Raw genomic sequence first — 22,938 nt, forward strand, 5'->3', positions numbered from 1 at the left:
TTAATTAAATATGCTATTAATCGTATAACAAATTAATGCACAAAACATTGTTAATTTAATAAAAAAAGTTAAGTTTTAGTGAGTCATCTTTCTCAAAAATATCGTTAGTCAACTTTGACGCTTCATACTGAAAAAAAAATGTACTACACTACCCTTGGCAAGTTATTTCAAAAGTTGGCGCATTTAATCAAGATTTCAAAATAGTATAACACTTGCCACTTTTCTTGCCATTAAAAATGTTATTTTTATTTGAACGAAGAGTATCCTCGCAAATGGATCGGACGCAGTGGTACAATTTTATGGCCTCCTCGTTCTCCCGATCTAAATCCAGTAGATTTTTTTTACTAGGAATGCATAAAAGAAAAAGTATATTCGAAATCAATACAAAATCTATCAGAACTTCGCCAGAAATTTGACACAGCGTCAGAGAAAATAAATGCAATGAATTTTGATTGACTGGTGCAAAGGTCTTTTGTAAGGCGTTGCAGAGCCTGAATTCATGCTAGAGGAAAACAATTCGGAATTACTTTAGTTTAAGGAGAATAATTAAATAAGATCGATGGTTCGTTCATTGTTTTTTTTTATTATTATAACCTATTATGTTTATGACATTAAATATTTGTTATGGACTGACTCAATTACCTCTTTACTAAAAATAATTGCTTTCCTCTGGCACGAATGCAGGCTCTGCAACGGCGTACAAAAGATTTTTTCACCAGTCAAGCAAAATTCCTTGCATTTATTTCTTCTGACGCTGTGTCAATTTTCTGGCGAAGTTCTGATAGATTTTGTATTGATTTCGAATATACTTTTTCTTTTATGCATTCCCAATAAAAAATTTACTGGATTTAGATCGGGAGAACGAGGAGGCCATAAAATTGTACCACTGCGTCCGATCCATTTGCGAGGATACTCTTCGTTCAAATAAAAATAACATTTTTAATGGCAAGAAAAGTGGCAAGTGTTATACCATTTTGAAATCTTGATTAAATGCGCCAACTTTTGAAATAACTTGCCAAGGGTAGTGTAGTACATTTTCTTTTCAGTATGAAGCGACAAAGTTGACTAACGATATTTTTGAGAAAGATGACTCACTAAAACTTAACTTTTTTTATTAAATTAACAATGTTTTGTGCATTAATTTGCTATACGATTAATAGCATATTTAATTAAAATCACGAAATTCAAAAAAACACAGCGAAATTGTGACATTGGTGATCACAGGACTTGAAAATGCGACCAAGGGTGTGGAATTTCAACTTTTTTGAAAAGTGTCTATTATTGCTGAACTAAGTGATATGGAATTTTTTTTTTATTTTTCCTATAACCGGTATGACTTGGCCTTTCATCCTGTCTCGGATTATCGTTGAGTTTTGGGACACCCTGTAGATAACCATTATTTTCAAGTGAATTCACTCAATTAGATCTCTTCGTTGAATTTATTTAACATTCTATAATAGATGAATAAAAAATAATAAAATTGCGGTATTATTTTGAAAAAATAGCTATAAAACGATTATATTAACTTTTAATATATAGCGCTGTAAGTACATTATACATGAAGCGGTTACAGCTATTGCTGTATCAAAAGTTATGTTAAGTAAAATAACATAGCTTGTTTGAGGATTTAACACACTTGACAAGCCTCCACACTACGCCTGCTGCGAGATTTTGCCACTTTAACGTTGTTTGCAAATCGGTGATACTTTGATCTTTTACTTACCTTTATGTACTTCTTTTAATTATTGTAAAATACAGTGTAAAGTAGAGTTACTTATCTTGTGTTGTATAATATAATATTTATAAAGTCCATTAGTCGTATAGTGGCAAATTTAAAAGTACTGCCAAGTTAATGTTGTCATCGCTCTCACCGCAGAGAACCAGTAACGCTACGCTCTGCGCTCTACGCTCTGTCAGTTGCGGCGAAACTCCATTAAGATACCGAACTCAAATACATTCACCTCGTTAAATATTCACATTCATATTTTACATGCCAAATTCGATTGGGAAACAAAATGGATCACGATCTGCGGATGACAAGTCAAATGTACATATTTTTTTCCTACGCACAAATGGATTACTTATCGGCATTCCGTTACCCATTTAAGAATCAGGCGAGAAATATCGGTGCAATTTATAAAACGTAGGGCATTCTTATTTACAATTATATCTATCCAAAATTGGGATCCTAAACAAATACTAAAAACAACTCTGAAATGTTCAATACATTTACAATATTTTTATGGGCAAATCTGTCGACCTAGGCCTTGTTATTTTATAAATTGGCCACTACACATTTTTTAAATTAACAGGCTTGATAGAATGATAAAAGTAACGTACAGTTTTATGTTACTTTTATTTGTATTTTTTTTTGTAAAATTCGAGTGGCTGAATCCGTAAACAGAACTCTGACGCTACACAACACCAAACAAACAACACGTAACCTCCATTCAAAACCTTTAAGCTCCGCAAAGCTTGCGAAATTAATTGTTGCTTCAATCTTTCATCACAAGCAAAGTACTTGAGGGTCGAACATGAAACAATAATTAGCATGGCTAGCACTAAATGTGGGTATATTTGATTTTACAGTAGATTCGTTACTTCAGATATTGCTAAAGTAGGTAATTTAGTTGGCCGAGCTATATTCCGACATGCCCTTTTAGCGGTTGACGTCGGTGATTAGTTTCAGAGGCCCTTAACCGATGTCGCCGTATGAACCCCGAGCTGACAAACGTTGATAGATGACTTTCATACTACTTGTTAAATTGAGTTTTGTGATCTTTCTAGATGTGTACTTAATGGGTTTGTCAATCATGCATTTAGATACACGCTGCTCAAGTTTCTATCGACTTTGTTTACTGACCTGATTGAAAATATTTTAAACAAGCTAGCCTCCGAGCTAAAGTTTATCTAGGGACTGGTAGAGTGACACTAATTTGTTACTAAAGTGCTTTCAAGTAGAATAACTTATAGTTGGATTTTAATCAAGGTGTCTTAAACTTTGCGATAATGAAAAATCTTTTAAATCTTTAATGGTTAAACTTCGATTAGTCTAAAAAGAGTCAGAGGCACATTTGAAGTTATTTAATTTCAATCACAATGCAATCGTAGGCTAGTACATATAACTCATTGTTCAGTTACGTTAACTTCGATTCATAACACACGTAAACGTATATAGTGATATACATAGGTATAAAACTACATAATAATATATTATGACATAGAGTAAAACGCATTCCAACCATTCAAGTTCTGTGAAACACTATGCTCAATGGAATTTAATACCTACATAGAAAGTGTTTGCGATAGTAAGTTGAAGAACTATTGAGTGTATTGTTGGCGTCTGAAGGAGAAATTCTAGCTAGGCAAAGCGATCACAATAGATTCGAGCTTCAGTGACATAGTTCATCAACTATCACACAATCAAATTATGTATGTATATTTAAGAACGCTAAACATTCTTATTTAAGCTTTATATTAAAGTAATTTCCTCCCTGCCAAAAATAGCTGCAAAAAAATGTATTTCCCGTTAACAATTGGACGACATTTTCGGAGCCTACCCCGCGTATTTGTGTTGGTATAAGAAAGAAAATAGGAAAATGCTAAGGCAAGGATGAGTTGTTTAATAAGGATTTAGGTTTTGTGTAAATAGATTATTCTTTATTCCCTTATTTTGTAAAGCTGAATAATAAGCATAAACATAAATCACCGTATAAAATTATTGTAAGGACACAATAATTCGAAAAATAAACATTTTTTGCTGAAAGAATGTACGGAGTTCATTTGATGTTAACAAATTATTCACAACTTCCATGTGAATTATTAAAAGTGAGAGATACCTAGTAAAATTTACCAGTTTTTATCATAAAACATTTTTGTTATTTTGATTTTATTACTTTATACAACTAGACGCACGGCTGTATTGCATGTAATTTTTATTTAAAAGCTATTCATTCACGTTTTAAAGATTCTATAGCCGGATGTCTGCGCACTCATTCCAGCGGAATGGATAAGCGCCGTAAACTCATTGAGAGAAATAAAATATAGCATTGCACTGCGATCTTTTCACGCGCTATTTTTGCCGTGAACTCTTCTTTCATTTCTGTCATTTACTAAATTCAGACTCTATTTGTATTTAAAATAAACATCTTTGGGGCCAGTAATTTTTAAAACTGTTTATTCAAGCACAAAGTCCTCAAAATGACCTTTAAGCAACAGACAGAAGATAATTGAAAGAAGGTATTTTCACCGGCCTGTTCCCAATAACAGGGAGTGGAGAGAAGCATCCACTTCAGCACGTCCGTCACTGACTGAGGACCATCCATGTCGCATCGTAAGCTGTGTCATGTACACCGACCTTTAAAAAATTATCCAATACTAAATAAAAGGTTAGCTAAAGTCAAGAGAAGGTACACAATGAAAAATGTCACGAATTTTATATTGAGTGGCTCTTAAGCGAAGTGCTTAGTTTACCCGATTTTAGAGATTGAGCGTCCTAAGGAAACGAGGTATTTCAACAGAAAGCAGATAACTAAAGGTGAAGTGTTTTTTAGGAAGTGAAATGATATGTTTTTAATATTTATTGCTAAAATTGTTTCAGTTTCGTGTCAAAATTTAAATTTAACTCTCATTTAAACGTGGTCAGCCTTCAGGCATTTTCAATAGCCCATTTACATTGATTGACGTAGCTTTTGTATAACATCTACGTACATTACACGTATAGCTTATTTACGGTCAGTATCAAAGCGGATAATACTTGGCTATAATTAATTAAGCTCCGACCATATCTGTAAAATATGCTTAATAAGCTTTTGATATCCACATGCTGAAACAAAGGCCTCTAATCTGTACATTTCCCACTAGTAAGCTTTTACCTAGGCACGACCTAATTTCCCGGATTTGAAATTCAAATTAAAACTATATAATTGCAGAGTAGTGTTCAATGTGCAAAGTAAAAAGCGCTGAATACAAGTTACGTACATTATCGGATAATTTACATCAAATTGTTTTGGGCTTTTATCGTTAATACAAGTACAGTTGATATGCAAATGGAACACTAAATGCACTGTTGATTATAGTTAGCATTATAAAACGATGGAGTAGTATTTTAACGCAAAGAAGAATTACAAAATTAGGGAACTTTTATTTGGTTTTTTTATTTCACTTATAAATAAAACGAGTGAACTAAGTGGAGTGGAAATTAAGCGTTACGTTTTATTACGTTGAAACCTGAAACGCACATAATTAACGTACCGCTATAATAATATAAAGCTTTTTGTACACAGTTTACATTATTATAGTAAGTAACTTTTTGTGTAACTTTAACCTAAAAAAACAAAATAAGTTGTAATAACGTAATTAATTTGGGATACTTAAATAAATGTAGAGACGAGTTGATTTTCCTATACTTTTTTAATATAACTTTTTACACCATTTATTCGTACAGCTTGTTCATACAGCGGAAGGTTAAAGAGATTATCTTTTACAAAATTGCAATATTATCATGTATCAAGTGTGGCCTAAATCGTTGATATCTAAAGCTTGTGACCCGATTCCCCGCAATGTCTGCTATCTCCCCACTTAACTCCCGATGTCAACCACTAGCACGTCAAAAGAGTCACTGCATTTATTGGCTATCGGATATTGATAAAAGTTTTACAACGTGTACGTGTTGTTCAGACTGTTACACAAAACTTTTACGTAAAGCTGTAGCGCGATTCTCTACTACTATCGAGAATCTACCTATCGAGCTATCGAGATATATTGAATTACAATCGGTTCAGCGCCTCTAGCGGGCGTCATTTAAAACTATTTCTGCAGTACATTTTAAATGACATACTCTCTAATTGTAGAGAATCGTGCCTCTGATGCTGGTTGAACATTACACAGGTTTATTTTGATCATGAGGGATTTCACTATGTAATCTAAATTGTAATCTATTCTAGATTTCTCTACTCATACAACAATAACGAATTGATACCAAAGAATTGTGGAAAAACACGCGCTATTTGAAAAGTCCGACTAAGTTTCTTTAAACGGTATAAAGTGGTGACATAAAAGAAGAAAATAAAATAAATTTGCGACTTTCCAGCGGCGGTTTGTCAATGTTGTAGCTTTTGTTTCCACATTGTTCAAGACTAACATAGTATCAACTTCTTATCTCGTAGTCGCGTGAGTTATAAAAAAGTCGGCTGTTAGAAACACTTATTTTTCTCACTGTTAACTACTATTTTGTTAGTTTTTAACACGCCATTATTTACGTGTATCAAAATGGTAATTAAATACTGTATTATGTCACAAGATCTTTATTATATTTCTTAATGCTTTCTCATCTGTACAAGGGAGCTGTATGTTGTTTTTTTTTAACCCATTATTTTCCCACTGCTCGGCAAGGGTCTCCTCCCAAACGAGGAATGGGTCAAGCCTTGAATCCACCACGCTGGCCAAGTATGGGTTAGGGACTTGGCATGCCCTCAATTAATGTATTAAACAAATTTTAGGCATGCAAGGTTTCATCACGATGTTTTCCTTCACCGTTAGAACAAGTGATAATTATTTCTAATACACACATTCACACATAGAGTTCGAACCTGCGACCACTTGCGTGGGAGGTGCCAACTTAAAACCACTCGGCTAACACTGCTTGTGCTTATGTTGTTATTAGTTTTTAAAAAGCTTATCTGGGGGCACGGAAGTGCCCCCGCAAGTCGAGCAAACTTGGGCGGCTGAGGCTGGCAACACTGGTGTAGTGACTTGAAATTTTTGCTCTCAGTTTTAAAATTCAATTTTTATTTATTTATTACGTATTTGTCAATAATTGTGTCTAAAAGTTGTAAATAAGTGTAATTAGGTTGTCTTCTACTAATATAATAGTCAATCAAGTGGGAAAAGTGTGATTAAGTCAACAATATAATTACGCCAACCAAGTGTCAAGGCGTCAACGTATTTCAAATTCAAACAAGGAATAAGTGTTTGATAAATACAGGGAGTATTTCGTATCGCTTGTTATTATAGACTTATTAGATTTATCTAAAATCCGTTAGATAAAGTGTAGCATATTCAGGCTCACTACCCCCATGATCTTCAACATTGAATCAACGCAGCACTGATTCAGTGTTATAGTCTTCCATTGTAGCTTATTTCCCATATACCATTCAGTTTAAATAGTATTGTAAGAGTCTAATTGTTAGGTTTCTTATTAACTGCAACGCTATAGTTTTTTTTTATTTTATTAATTTTTTGGTCTAAACCTACCCACTTTAAAAACATCTTTTAACATCATTGTAATTATAGATTATTTAACTGCAAGGTCCAACTAACCCCTTATTATTTATCCCCTATATCTTCAACTGTGTTTTCCTCTTTCTTTTGTTAGTTACTTTGTGTATATTTCTTCTAAAACTATTAACAATACTAACATAGACCATCTCAATAAATACTAACTTTCCCCAACTAATTCTCTCTATATCCTGCTGTATTTCTCAACTTCCTTTATAACATTTCAGATCCTTTGTTGTTAATATCAACCATGATGACCAGGAAGGCAACAGCAAAGGATACTGAGAACAAGCTTAAACTTGCTCTGCTCGAGCTCAAGAAGTGCAAAGATGAGAACAGCCTGCTGTTGAGGGAGCGTGTTGACTGTGAAGAAGAGATCAAGGAGGTTAACCACAAGGTTGTATCACTGAAGGGGGAACTTGCTGAGCTCCATATTGAAAATATGGACTTACTGGATCAGCGGGACAGGCTACAACAAGAAGTTAGCTCATTTGGCAGCTGTAATGAGACCTATGAGTGGTCTCTGAGCCGCATAAATGAGCTAGAGACAAGCCTGCATGAAGCCCACACTAAGATCATCTCATTGGAACGGTCAATACAATCATTTGACAGTAGTGCAACTCATCATTTGTATTCTGAGCTTATAGGCTGTAAATCTTTATTAACTAGAGTTAGAAGCAATAAAAAGTTTAGGAAATTCACTAGAATTAGTAAGATAATTAAAAAATTAGAATTAAAACTCAAGAAATTTAACAAACTTAGATTATTGGTTAAATCAAATAAAGATTTGATTGAGGAACGTAGGGAACTAGTTTTAGAAGTCAATAGTTGTAGTGAAGAACTCATCTCCAGTAGGCTATTGTATGACAGACACACTCTTGACCTTAAGTCACAAATCTCACACCTACAATCTAAATTAACAAAAATTACCTTAGATTATGAACGTGAAACTCACGATTACATACTAAAATACGATGAGATTGCTAAAGTTGGCAGGGAAAATTTAGAGCGTGTTAGGGCCTTAGCTGATAGCACTCCATGCACTAGGTGTTCTCAGTCTCAGGGACCCCCTTGTGACTTAGAACAGTTAGAACCCTCTCAAACTAGTTTAGGTACTGAGACTTCACTGACGGACTCATCTGACAGTATTCCCTCTTCCTTCATAGATCTTAACACAAAGAACAGAGTAGCTATGTTCTCAGATAAGTTAGGCATTAACTTAGGACCTATAATAAACAACAACTTACATTGTAGTTTTAAAAATAACTGTTACCATAACCTCAAATTAAATCAAATAGTGGATAGAATTAGGAACACTCGCTTAGATATAAATACAACAGTAGTTTTACTGATAGGTGATAGTTTAGGTTTAGATAAAACTGATATTATTGATAGTATTAGCAGTTTATTGCAATTAGATTTAGGTAAATTAATTATCTGCGCATTCCCATACTCACAATCTCTTACAGAAAGGGAAAATAAGCGTATACATAGGTTGAATAATCAACTACATTTAATGACGTCTTATCATAGTGATAAGTTATTGTTTTTTGACACTAATAAGTTTATTAGTAGTTTTATTTATACTCAAGAAACTATGTTTCTTAATAGTTCGGACAAAAGACAAATTGCTACATTGTTAGCTTATAATATTAACACAGTTATAGGTGCTATAACGCAGTTTAGGTTAAGGGACGACCCAGTATTGTGTAGTTATTCTAACAATACTGTGATTAAATGTATAGGTAGTGTAGTTAGCGACAAGGTTACGAATAATGTATCCGATTCTTTAAACTGACAGGTAGGACAATGGATAAACAGCTAGGCTCATTAAATTTAGTACATCAAAACATACAAGGTTTATCCAGCAAGGAATTAGAAGTAGAATTGTTCTTACAAAAACATAATGTAGGTATTTTCTGTGTGACTGAGCATTGGCTACACACGGAACAAATCGCAATAAACAATGAGTTTTATACAATTATTAGTGCGTATATTAGGAACAAAGCTAGACATGGTGGTTCACTGATTATGGTAGCTAACACTATTAAATGTAAAGAACGTAGGGACATAGTTAATTTGTCAATAGAACGCACTGCTGAGGTTTCCTGTGTCGAGCTAGAGCGACACATAGTAGTTTGTATATATAGACCACCAAATAGTGAGTTTACTTTATTTGAGTCGATAATGGAGGATATATTAAAACGTTTAAGTATAAGCAACAAGTATGTAGTAGTGTGTGGTGATTTTAATGTAAATTTACTTGAGCAATCATCGACTAGTACGAGACTTAAGTCATTATTTAAATCATTTAATTTAGTTTTTTTATTTAATGAGCCCACTAGAATCACTGCACATTCTGCTACATGCTTGGACAATATATTCTGCAATTGCGAATGCTTATGTAGGGAAATCTTAAGTGAACTAACATCGGACCATTGTGGACAGAAGGCTATATTTCCTGTTAGGATAGATAATAGGTTAAAGAAAATTACTTGTAGGCCTATTACTAGGGATCGTTTAGTATTATTTAATAGTGAGATAGCTAGTGCTATGACGAAGTTAGACGACACCGTAGAACACCCGGATAACCTTTACACATCGTTATTCAACATTATTGAATCCAAGTTCAAAACTATCTTCAAAGAGAAAACCTTACTAGATAACAATAGGAAACTCAAATTTTGCGATTGGGCGACAGCAGGTATTTATAAAAGTAGAGCTAGGTTGTATGAGCTTTATTCCATGAAACAGTTCAATTTTAATCCTAAATTTCTTGAATACGTTAGGAACTATTCAAAAATTTTTAAGAGAATTTGTGTTGCTGCTAAATCCTTACACTTAAGCAACAAAATTAAAAGCTCAGACAATACGATCAAAACCACATGGAATATCATTAACAACGAAACAGGTCGTGCTATCCAGCGCGAAAATAATTTTGAACTGAAAGTAAATGACACGATTATCACCAACAACTTAGAGGTTGCTCAGGCGTTCAATACTTTCTTCGCTGATATTCCCACAGCTACAACTAGCTCCTTGAATTCCTGTCCTGCCAAGGCAGAATGTTTACTTCGAAATAGTGTAGAAGAGTGTGGTAGTGTTTTTTTCTTCAAACATATCAACTCTAATGATGTAGTTAAGGCTTTTAGGTCGCTCAACTCCAAGAAAACACCTGACCTCTGGGGCATCTCTGTTAAATTAGTAGAAAGTATCATCCTGGAAATAGCCCCCCATTTGGCTTTAATATTTAATAGGTGCGTAGATGCTGGTGTGTTTCCGGACTTAATGAAACACAGTAAAGTAGTACCACTCTTTAAGAAGGGATCTAAGAGTGAGCCCAGCAATTTCAGGCCCATTTCCATCTTGCCTGCGGTTAGCAAAATCTTCGAAAAGGTCATCTTAGAGCAGCTCGAAAGTCACTTTAACTCGAATCAGCTATTTCATGGTAAACAGTATGGTTTCACAAAGGGTAGGTCAACAATCGATGCAGGTATTTCGCTCGTCAAGCATATCTATGATGCTTGGGAGACATCCCAGGACGCCATTGGGGTGTTCTGCGATCTCTCCAAAGCATTTGACTGTGTCCAACATAATACGCTCCTTAGGAAACTAAACCACTATGGAATTAGGGATACAGCGCTCGATTTACTTGCGTCATATTTGAGTAATAGGATTCAACGAGTAGATATCAATGGTGTAAGGTCTTCAGGTTCAGCTGTTTCTCTCGGCGTGCCTCAGGGTTCGATACTCGGTCCGTTTCTTTTTCTCGTATATATAAACGATCTCCCCTTTCAGGTGCAGGACTTATGTGATATTATATTATTTGCAGATGACACTTCACTCATTTTTAAAGTAGATCGTTCGAAGTCTTGTTTTATTGATATCAATAGTATTCTTGAACAGGTCCACAACTGGTTCACTTGTAATAATCTGTTATTAAATTCTAACAAAACTAAGTGCATTAGGTTCACTATGCCCAACGCGAGGAATTTAGGTACTAACATAGTCGTGAATGGGCAAACTATCGATTTGGTAGATTCGGCAACTTTTTTAGGTATCAGTCTGGATAGCAAGCTCCAATGGGGCACTCAAATAGCGCATCTCTCGGGGAGACTCAGCTCCGCCGCGTACGCAATCAGAAAAGTAAGACAGTTTGCTGGTGTGGATGCGGCAAGACTGGTTTACTTTAGTTATTTTCACAGCGTCATGTCTTACGGTATATTACTGTGGGGTAAGGCTGCTGATATAGATGTTATTTTTGTCCTTCAAAAAAGAGCTATTCGCGCAATATATAGTTTAGGAGCGCGAGACTCCTTGAGAGAGCTTTTTGGGCAGATAGGGATACTGACGGTGTCATCACAGTATGTGCTTGCAAACTTGTTGTATATAAAACAAAATTTAGGGACTTTCGCAACAAATAGCGATAGACACAATTATAACACTAGAAACAGACACAAATTGGTAGGTCCCCATCATCGTTTACACAAGGTGCACAATTCGTTTGTAGGTCTCGGTATTCGTTTCTTCAACAAGCTTCCCAAGCACATCATGGATTTACCCCTGCCAAAATTCAAAGTTGCTGTTAAGGAACATCTCGTTAGGAAAGCTTATTACAGAATTGATGAGTATCTAAACGACAATAGCTCTTGGGATTAGTCGCTCGCTTGATTAGGATTCTATGAAATTAGGGAACTTTGCTATAAATTGTATAAACTCAGTAGCAGTAGGTCTAAATATTGTAAAATATGGGCAATTAATGATGCAATTAGGTGATGTTACGTACAATTTGATGTTAATCATAAAACTGTCACTTCTTTTTTTTCTTTTATATTGTTCACAACCAATGTGCTCACTTGCTGCCCATATTCTTATTATCACATGCTAGTAGGTGCTCCCAACATACGGTACGATCAGAGACTAATAAATAACCTAGCTATATTCATTTTCCTTATTTGACGTTCAGTCTATATCGCTGATTGTTGGCAGCTCCTCGCATGATCAATTATTGTATCAACCACATTGTAAAACTTTTGGCGATTGAAAAGAGTGGCCGTGAGTTTCTTGCTAGCTCTTCTCATAAGGCTCCACCCCCTTTCCGAGCTAGTGGTAGATTCAGTAATTGTAACGACTATCATAAGTGTCAATATTTGACCTAAATGAATAAATGATTTGATTTTGATTTTGATTTTGAGCAAAAAAAAAAGCGGCACGGTCGTAACATCCTTTTCTTGAAGCAATTCGGGCTATTTTTGACACCCCTATAATTTCGTTGTGGATGAAACTAGAAGCCTGGATTTTCAGCAACTGATAAGTCATTGTATAAACACGGTATATTTAAGATTTCAGTCAATTTGAACCAGTAGTCTAAGAATGACAACTTGTTAAAATTTTGAATTTTGTCACTCACTGATTCACTGACTCACTGACTCACCGATCATCAAAAGTCTAAGGTACTTCTAGCAGACTTAGAAGCTTAAAATTTAGAATACAAATAGGGTTTAGTGTCTTAATCATGGGAAAAATTTAATATTTTCTAATTTCGGTCAAGTTTTCTAAATACACTAACTGAAACAATAACTTTGTAATCCCATATAAATGTATAAGATTACAAGGCTACATTTGCAGTTAATGAATTATTGTTACTGTAGAAAATAAAATAAATAGGTGTAAATAGGTACCTACTATATGAGGCATAACGGGAGGGGGTATAGGGCGGGTAAGGGTGTTTAGCCCATGAAACTGAACAACATTCCCATAGGAAAATATGTTGAATTATGAAAAAAAAAACGTCTTTCTATACAAATTGGAATTATGTTCGCTCTACAAAAAGAAGTGAGATGCCATCAAAAACATTCTGTAAAAGCCTCAAGTCTCGCCGTAAAAAGTTGTGAGATCTATGTATATAAATAAAAATAGATCGACTTGGTCATCGCAAGAAAACACAAATTCGCCATTTACATTTCAGGAGCATTAACTTCTCGTCGTGCTGTGTAGTGTGATACATACTAATAATAATTGAATCATGCGATGGCCAGGTCGGTCTATTTGTTTTAAAGGTATTTTTTTTTTAAATTGGCATGATAATAACATACGTAATAACTTAAGACAGAAGGTCCTTTAAGTAGAGACTAAATAGATTAATCGACTTGGTATTATATACATAGATCTCACAACTTTTTACGGCGAGACTTGAGGTTTTTACAGAATGTTTTTGATGGCATTCTCTTTACAGTTTCAATAGCATTAACTAAAACCTCAGTCGTGCGCTTGCTGTGCTCTCAGGCTTTATAAAAGATGCAGCTTAATCAGATTTTTCCAACAGGTAATTTTATCTAGCTTGCCGTCAAGCAGATTAAACTATAACTATAATAGATTTGTATACGTACTACTTGCTTATTAACAGATGTATTCAATATACTGTTTATAATATAAATCAAACATTTCTACGCAAATATCACAAAGCAAAATGTGACTAAATTGCGGCCCGTGGCGACACAAACTTTTTTCATTTTGAATGTCTAAACACTGAGCCAGAATTCATTACTTCCTTGGATTTAGAATGCAATTCAATAATATACTTAAAGAAAGAAGAACCGAAAAATATTATTCATGTTGTATGTTAAATATCTGGAATTATTTTCAAAAGCAGCAGTACTATGAAATTTAAAAATGTATTTTTTAGTATCGCTAGGAATTCCGTGTGCAAAAAGATTTTTACTTATGTACGGTTTGATACTTAGGATATGGATACAAAATATACTGTGATATTATAAGGAATACCTTACCCTCAAATATATTTATTCAAATACATTTACAAATGTTGAGAAGCGAAATTATTAGCATGTATTTGAGAAGGAATGTAAATACGAGTACCCAAATTGCTTCTTTTAATGTTTCGTTTCTCTTAAGAACGGTTTTTACACGCTAATTTATCTGTTCATGACAATTTTGGACTCAGCAACTCCGCAAGAATACATTTTTAATGATTATTCCTTGTATTTTTTAATGAGTACAGATTTTTTATGATTATTCTTTATCTCTATTATGTCTACATCTTAGTTTACATTACATTTGTTTACAGTTCTAGAAAAATTTAATAATAAGTACGCCAATAGTTTAAAAGCCTAACTTTAAACTATTGGCGTATTATTTCATTTATCTTGTGGTATTATAACTAAAATTCAAAAATTTACCCGTATCTTTCTCAAAAGAATCCCGGATGTTGGTAACGTGCCCCGTAAAGGGCAAGGGCAAACGTGCGTGTAAATCATATACCTCTGCTTTCACCTTCGGGTATAACAGGCGTGATAATACATTAGTATGTACAACTCAGTTTCTCATAATGCGATTTGATGTGGCACTTCGCAGCTTCTATTAAACTAAACCTATTTAGACACGCGGTCGAAGTTGAGGGCAGAAACTAGTATTTAATATGACCCAAATTATGACAATCTTAAAGTTGAAAATGGCCATCGTACACATAATAACCCGCGGTTAGTTTGTAGAGCAAAAGCTTTTAACTTTATTGATATTCCATTTAAACAGTGTAAAATAGCGGAATGCTTTTTAATTTACACACATGTGGACATTGCCCCTAGTCGAAATAATTACATTATTAACGTACTTGTATATTCACGAAATTAAAGTATAATAAAGCGTAGCATTTTCCGAGATAATTGTTTTCATATTACACATAATAATTTTTAAGCGTGGAACTGAAGAGTAAAAATGTTTAACAAAATTATATTGTATTTTTTTTTCTACGTTTCCAGTAGGTACATACCTATTTCAAAGAATAAACGCTAAGGAAACAATTAAATAAGCAATACCTAAAAGGTCACATCTCCCCTTACGAAGACTTTAGACCTATGCCCTTTTGGAACTGGCATATGCGATGAAATTAAATATACCTATTTGTAGTTTAAGCAATGTCCAGCAACGAACAAACAAAACCTCATTCCCGTTGTTATTCGTCGCACTTTGTCGTCCTCACAACGAATGATGTCACACCGCAATTGGGACGATCATATGCACTTTTGTACGGACAATTACTTTCGCTGACAACTAAAGTGGTTTCAGTGTAAATAACCACATATCACTAGCGCTCATAGCTAGTTACGTTCACCAGTTGGTATACTGTATTCGTATAATACACGATAAATTATTATGCAATAAAAAATACTAAAAATACGATATTGTATTTCAGATCACCTTTAATGCCATCTATGTACGCAAAAGCTTTTACAATTTAACAAAAAAATATGATTAAGAAAAAAAAATACTGGCCGTATAGTTTTAAATGATCATCATTAATATTCAACCTTTATTGTGACATGAATTTTTCTGTACACTGCATTATTGTAGCTGGCCATCAGTAGTTTATAAATTTTAAAATAACATGAATCGAACAGCTACAGATTTTCAATTGTTTTTTACTGTTACATAACTACTTTATTTGTTTAGAATTAATTATTAACCTCTCGAGCGCCCAACGTCAAAATTCAAATATACCGTTAAGCGTCCAGGCCAAAAATGGCGCGCGAAATTGAATTGGCGGTTGGCGTTTAAGCGCCGATTCCGTCATATTTTGATACTAACACCCTAGTCATACCTTATATATTTGAAATCTACATAAAATTTTCTATATATTAAAAAAATAACCCACAAATAATATTTGATAGTGGTGGTACAATAGTCGGTTTAATCTGAATATTGTGTGCTTTAGGCATGTGTTAGAAGAAAGTCTAAAAAATATTTTTAGGCATAAAAAATAATATGACGGAAGGTCTTATCGTATAGTTAATGAATAATGACATTAAAATCCAACTGTAAAATATACTCAAATCTTTAAAATTAGTTAAAAAAAGTATTTACAATATTGGTCGACATGTCGTTGGGTCAGATGTTGTTTAAGGTGCTCTCTGGCCTATATCAACCACTTATTCAAGTGTGTGCATTAGATCGTCGTCTCGTTTCATCAGCTTCAATGTCAAATATGTTTGAAAGGGATAAACATAGTTTTAGCATTTAATTTCTACGTTTTTTTAATGTAAGATCGTTTTGCCGTACCACGGTGGCGGGGCGCTTGACGGGGGTAGCACATTCAACCGTGACACGGTGGCCGGGCGCTTGAGAGGATAAGAGTTAATTTTGTTAGTTTTTCGTCATTAATATTGTAAGTACCAACCTTTTTCTACATACTTCATAATATCTAAATAATAAGCCCGAGTTTGATATGAATTATAATTACTGTCTTTAACGTCACGTGTTGTTCAATATAATCTTACTAAATTAATATGTTTAGTTTGCTAAATTACGTATTAACTTATAGACATGAAAACATATAAAGCTGCCAACTTATGTTAGGTACATATTAAAACACGCACTGTGTGTTCCTAAAATTACTTGTCAATATTACACAATAGGATTACAGAATAGTTTCGTAAGCTAACATACATGCCAAATAAATTCCGCAACCAAACATTTGACTTCAATAAGATCGATGGTGTGACACATACTGTGACCTATACTTTATCTGAAACCAAATTACTTTGACACTATCAAATGATAGATCACTACAGAACTATATTCACGTAACCTAGGCCACAGACTACCTAGTTTACTATCCAAGGCTACATAAAATACAGCCTTGAAAATAACCAAGACAATAAACTGAATCTGATGGCAGATAACCTTAGCTATATGACAATAAATATGGTCATAAAGAATACCCTATCATTCTGAGTATAGTCAACAAAAAACTAATTTTAAATTCTGTTGAAGCTTTCATTTTTGCATGCTAACGGTATATAAACGAAAGTAATTTATAGCAAATTGCTAAAGCGGTAAAAGGACGTTACTAACGTGACGAAACTATGAATGAAGGGTTATTAAACACTACTATACTACTGAACTAATAGTAGGTATACTAATGTTTTGAGCTTCACTTATAGTAAAAGTATAAGTTTTGTTTTAAATCAGCCAACTTATGTAATTCAAACCTTCTAACTTGTCACGCATTAAGTCTTTTAAAATTCAAAAAGTATATAGGTATACGAGTCTATCACTAAGTTAGTTATTTATTTATTTTTATTAATTTATTAACTTCATACATAAAAGTTGTATATAGGCGGACTTAATGCCAAAAGCATTCTCTACCAATCGAACTACGGGTGATGCAGAGATAAAAAGTGTTATAGTCATTCTTCACTAGACGCCAAAAGCACAACTTTTTTTAACACCCAAATTAAAATCGCTTTTCTTTCCAGAGCGTCATGTCCATCGTCCCTGTTCCACACTTGGGAGACGCTGCTTCAGGAGGTGGAAGCCGATGTGGTGGGGTATAACAACGCGGCCCAGTCTTTGGAGCGCCTGGTCTCCACTCCGCTTATAGACCGCACCTTCCACATGAAGGTCCAGGCGAGGAAGCTCTTCGCCCATCGGGAGGGCTGCGAGGTGATCCTTGGGAAAGCTGATGACCAACTTAACAAGGTAAATCATTTTTCGTGGCTTCAAACAGCATTGGTATCTGTCGTAGCAAACAATGGTCTAGTATCTAATGTTTCTTTCCAAAATCAAATCACTTGTCAATAAAACTAAGAGAAATAAAGTGTTGACACTTAGTATCTGGTTCAACACAATGCATGTTGTAAAGTGCATGAATTCTAAAGTTATTTAATGCTGTATCCGCAAAATACGCTACAATATTTTTATGGCTGCTGACTAAAATATATATACATTTTACCAATACGGTTGAACAATGGTGTTGAAAACACAAAGCCTTATACGATATATTACAGTGTAGTGAAAATAAATATGATATTCAAATAAGTTCTTTATTGTTTAACTAGTCATGATTACAACGAAACGTTCGTTGACTTTAACATAATAAAGGTGTACGCGTTGATAACATTCCTGACCTAATTTCCTTCTATCCATACTTATAAATTAAACATTAATTGTTAACACAAACACTGCAAGTCACGCTAATAGTCAATTAAGTGTAATTAAATATTTTCATTTAAAAATATACTGTTTTAACATTCTACATTTAAGATTGAAAACATTCATTATTGAGAGTAATAACTACACAGTAAATCAAATTTTTAGCTACAGAAATTAAAAATATAATAAATTTTAATATATTTAGACAACATCCATTCAAAACTAAGCAGAATTTGTACTATGGCAACCAAACAACTGATAAACATACTTATATTTTTCTTGACACATACTAACATAGACTGATACATTCAATTCAGTAATATCAACAAACAATTATAGTTTTGTTTAAACATAAATATCAACGGTAAATGATGATCAATAGGACTTTGTTATACATAATGTTTATACCTACTTATGTACCTGCATTAAAGCTTGGCTCATAGATAAAGAGATAACGATCTGCCTCATACAGCCTGTGCAGTATGATGTATGTGACATCTAATCTTTATCTTCTACATTGAAAGGAGCCTATATTATGTCGTTCTATGTAGTTCTTTTTAGTTCTATTTTCATAGAACTAGTAACCTGTAATACAATTCAATACAATACCGAAGTTTTTCAACTTTTTCTGACTTAATAATGGCGGCTTTCATGTCATGCTACATTTATATTTCTGGCCAGTATTAAACCTTAACGACAAATGAAAGTAAAAAGATGACATTCCACTAACGGGGCATCGATTTTTATCTCAGGCTCTCGAAAAACTATAGGATAGAAGTGTAAGGCGCCGTCCGGATACACCAAAAGAAATTGGATTTAAGCATCCGTTCAATCTCTAAAAGAAGTGTGAGTGGCACTCGTATCTATCCGACGCTCTCCAAAAGGACAGAGATATGTGTTAAAACGAGATTACTCACCTATTTCCTCGAGGATCGTTGTTGCCAGAAACTTTTTACGTTAATGTTCATTCGTTATTATATCAGGCTAACCGTAATTGAGGTTTGAATGGTTTGCCGTGACTTACAATTCACGTTTTTATTTATTTCACTGATAGATATTTCAAGAAAGAAAAGGAAGGAGTAGTCCTATAACAATTTCTTATTACAGAAATCTATTTTAAAAGTCAACATCATTGTTAAACTTACTGAATGATGGATCGGTTTATGTTCAATCCCACAGCCAATTTTACTAAAACATAAATTAGGAAACTTTTGTTCCTTTTACGAAGCTTAAATGTATTGAAAGACCGTCAATTTACAAAGAAAACTCATATTCTAAGTGCTTATAAATAATTCAGGGCCAGATTTTCCGAGTATAACTAACTTCTAAATAATGCATTTGAATATCTTTGAGTCCCAGTCAAGGCGATATTAATCTTTTATACCTTGTGCACAAACATCGGAACCGTAAATATTCCTTTGGAATCTTAGCGGCTATTTGCTCTTAAAGAAAATAGATAAAGAAAGCTGGGAATTTATTTTACAGTCCATTACACGATAACTGTGAGGGCAACAGCATTTCAGTCAATATTATGGATACGATAATGTCTGTACCTCCTTAATGTTGTAAGCCTATGCATCGCCTATTCGTCCACTTATTTCCCCTTTTAATACCTGCAAACAGTCCTTTGGACGATTTTCTTTCCTCAACTCTGTTTTTTTTTTTTTAATGAAATAAAAGTATTTTTTACATACCTATATGTGGTAACAGATAATTTTACTCACCAAGCTTTCAATCTTGTTGGCGAGAATACGCTCTTAACATATATATAAAACTAAAAATTAATACCTACCTACTTAACAAACATAAGTATCTAAAATGTAATTATTATAATACTATACTTATATCTATGACAATCGAATCGCAATGTATTAAAATTTACATTTTTAATTTGCTCTCCGTCGTTTGAGTAATTCAACCTGAGGCAACGACTATAATAATTGAATAGAAAAGTCATTCAACTCAATCGCAAAATAGAAATGTTGAATTAAAATTAACCCATTACATTGAAAAGTAAAAAAGAAATAACCAGTCGTATTTTTTTCTGTTTACCTAAAAAACTATCCACAGTGTGTATTTTTTGTAGCCACAGAAATATCTGACAATAAGTCGTAAATCCTTTAATCCCCTCGTTCGGCCTACCTATTCGAGTACCACTATACAAAAATCCGTATCGGCAAATTAATAGCGTTCGCATGTGATCTCTACACGGCTCACCGGTAGCACAGTGGAAGGCAATCAAACGTGCGGTCGAACATCCTGCTATAGAATACCTACACTATACGAACTCTAGAATCTGTAAAATTGATCGTCGAACTGAAAGCGAACATGTACAAGTAAAACAAAATCAAACTTTATAGACCCTTTATTAGGACAAATATATTTAACAAAGTTTTGTACATTTTCAGTCACTCGTGTTTGAACAGATGATATAACGTCGTAGGTAAAAAAAATTAAAATAAGAATCAAAATGATACAATATTTTGACCTGAATACCAAACAATTACATTACATATTTACCTACTGCTACAATTTAAACATACTGTATGAGCTTTTAAGAATGGATTCAAAGACATCAATATAATGTTGTTTTTATTAAATAATTTACTTTAATTTGTGTGTGTGAGAGAGTAATACCGATTACCGAGTCAACACGTGAAAAACATTAACGGTACGACTACTCTTTTACTACAATACTTTAATCGATCAGTTAAATTCTGAGTATATTCATACACTTTACACTTCAGCACACAGTTTTACATTTTCGAATAACAAACATTCTTAAAATAAATGTTGGTGTGGGCCGACATAAAGTGAAAAGTGGAAAATGCTAAGCCGCTTACAGAATGTTGAGGTGCGAAAATCTTCAAGAGTCAATTGTAGGAAGCGGATTGTTATTGTGCTCGTAAGCGCTCGACGTTATGTACATAGCCTTAAGCGATATCTAAGTATCACTACACAATACAGAAACAGACACGATTGTTTAGAATGTTGAGGGTTTATTATACAAATACAGCGCGTTTCGAACGTTCTTGCACGCGATGTGTGTGTGTACTTAACTAAATCAAAACAAATAGTTCACACACAATTCTATTCATGAGCTTTTTAAAAGTTGTGGTTATGTTACTATTTAATGAAATCTTTTTAAGGCAAGGTATATTAAATTTTTTATGTTCCGAAAATAATTTGAACGAAACATATAACTTAAACCACCTATTTTACAAATATGCACTCAAAATTATAAGAAAAAATAAATACATATCTTCCTAAAAAATATACAAACGCTAAAACAATTGGCATATACAAATTTGCAAATATTAACATACAAAATTTTTAATTTTTTCCAGAGTCGTCAAGAATACAGGGGGGCTTTTCTGAACTACTGCAACAACCCTACACCAGCTACGTTAGCGACGTACTACGATTCGCATAACTCATACGTGCAGCAACTAACGGCTACCAACGCTATGCTGGATCAGTATCATAAGCACACACTTCCGACCATACTGCAGGTGAGGGTTACTAATACTTATGTACTCAAAACAATATGTTACTGCACTTAGGGCTGTACGATTGTGTAAACTACCCTTAAAATAGTCAAAGTCAAAAATGTTTTATATCACAAACTTTAACAAGTATTTGAAATAGATATTTTTTATTTACCACCGTTTCGGAAATGCTGTGAGAAGAAACGGCAAGAAACTTACGGCTTGCTCTTTTAAAATGTCAATATTTTCATATGCAAACAATGTCATATTAATGTTTACTGTGTGCATTGTTATGTGAAATCAGCGAAATGCATATGAAATGCAAAGCCCTTAAATTACGTTTGTTTAAATTCGATATACAACTTTATACACTAACAAGTCAACTCTTTGCCAATTTTTTTATCGGTTGCTAGCTAAAAGATGAGTGTGAGTGGGTGCTACGCATAGTTTATACTGATTCGATTGGAAGTTAAAGTATATTTTGACTATCTCAAATACAACACATCATGTCATGATGTCAAATAAATAACAACAGCTCTTTTTTCCACTTCTTATAGATTACAAATGTCTAGAGACTCGAAATTAAACAAAATTATTTCATTGAACCGACCGTTTTTCATTTTGTAATACGATCACCCTTTTTATTAACATTGTCAAAGTCAAAGTTCAACTCACTTTCAACCCAAGTACCTACACGTCTTGTTAGTAATCTTGATAACAGAAGCCCCTAAACTAAGTAATTTGCCGAACCGTTTGTATATAAAATAATTCTAATTTTATGACAGCGCTAGAGCCGTTTAAAGCGTCCATAAAACATTTCAATCATATAATGCATTTGTACTCAGATGATTGAGTTAAGCTACATTTCAGTCAAGCATTATAAATGCTGGTAGAATTTTGGGAACATTCCAACTTCATCACTTTAATGGATAGTCATTTCAATTGCGGCGCTTAGTAATATGGTGTTTAGAATTTTGAATAGTTAGTACGGAAATCGATGAAATACTTGTGAACGAAACAGGACACTATTTCCTGCAACGGAAAGTTATCCTCGAAATAAAGTTAACGCGGGATTGCTGTTCCTGTACTTCGTCGACTGAGTTTGAAATACGAAAATCTGTACACTACAGTGATTGCTAAAACCGAAAAGAAATAGGTCAAATCCCAAGACAATTGGTATTGACGTGTGATAACAATTGGGTCGGTATTTGCCGAACCGATACGA

General features: G+C 33.8%; 1 protein-coding gene across 14 annotated transcripts in view; it reads left to right on the plus strand.

Moving 5' to 3' along the window:
* The window catches only part of Stacl (SH3 and cysteine-rich domain-containing protein), a 137,507-nt gene that overhangs the window by 80,705 nt on the left and 33,864 nt on the right, over positions 1 to 22,938 (plus strand). For all 14 annotated transcript variants that reach the window (XM_076114553.1, XM_076114557.1, XM_076114556.1 and 11 more), the window contains 2 exons: positions 17,550 to 17,772; positions 21,573 to 21,737. In XM_076114553.1, the coding sequence (XP_075970668.1) occupies positions 17,550 to 17,772; positions 21,573 to 21,737 (388 nt within the window). The remainder of the gene's footprint in view (positions 1 to 17,549; positions 17,773 to 21,572; positions 21,738 to 22,938) is intronic.

Source organism: Anticarsia gemmatalis, chromosome 5 (assembly GCF_050436995.1).
Source record: "Anticarsia gemmatalis isolate Benzon Research Colony breed Stoneville strain chromosome 5, ilAntGemm2 primary, whole genome shotgun sequence".
Lineage (NCBI taxonomy): Eukaryota > Metazoa > Arthropoda > Insecta > Lepidoptera > Erebidae > Anticarsia > Anticarsia gemmatalis.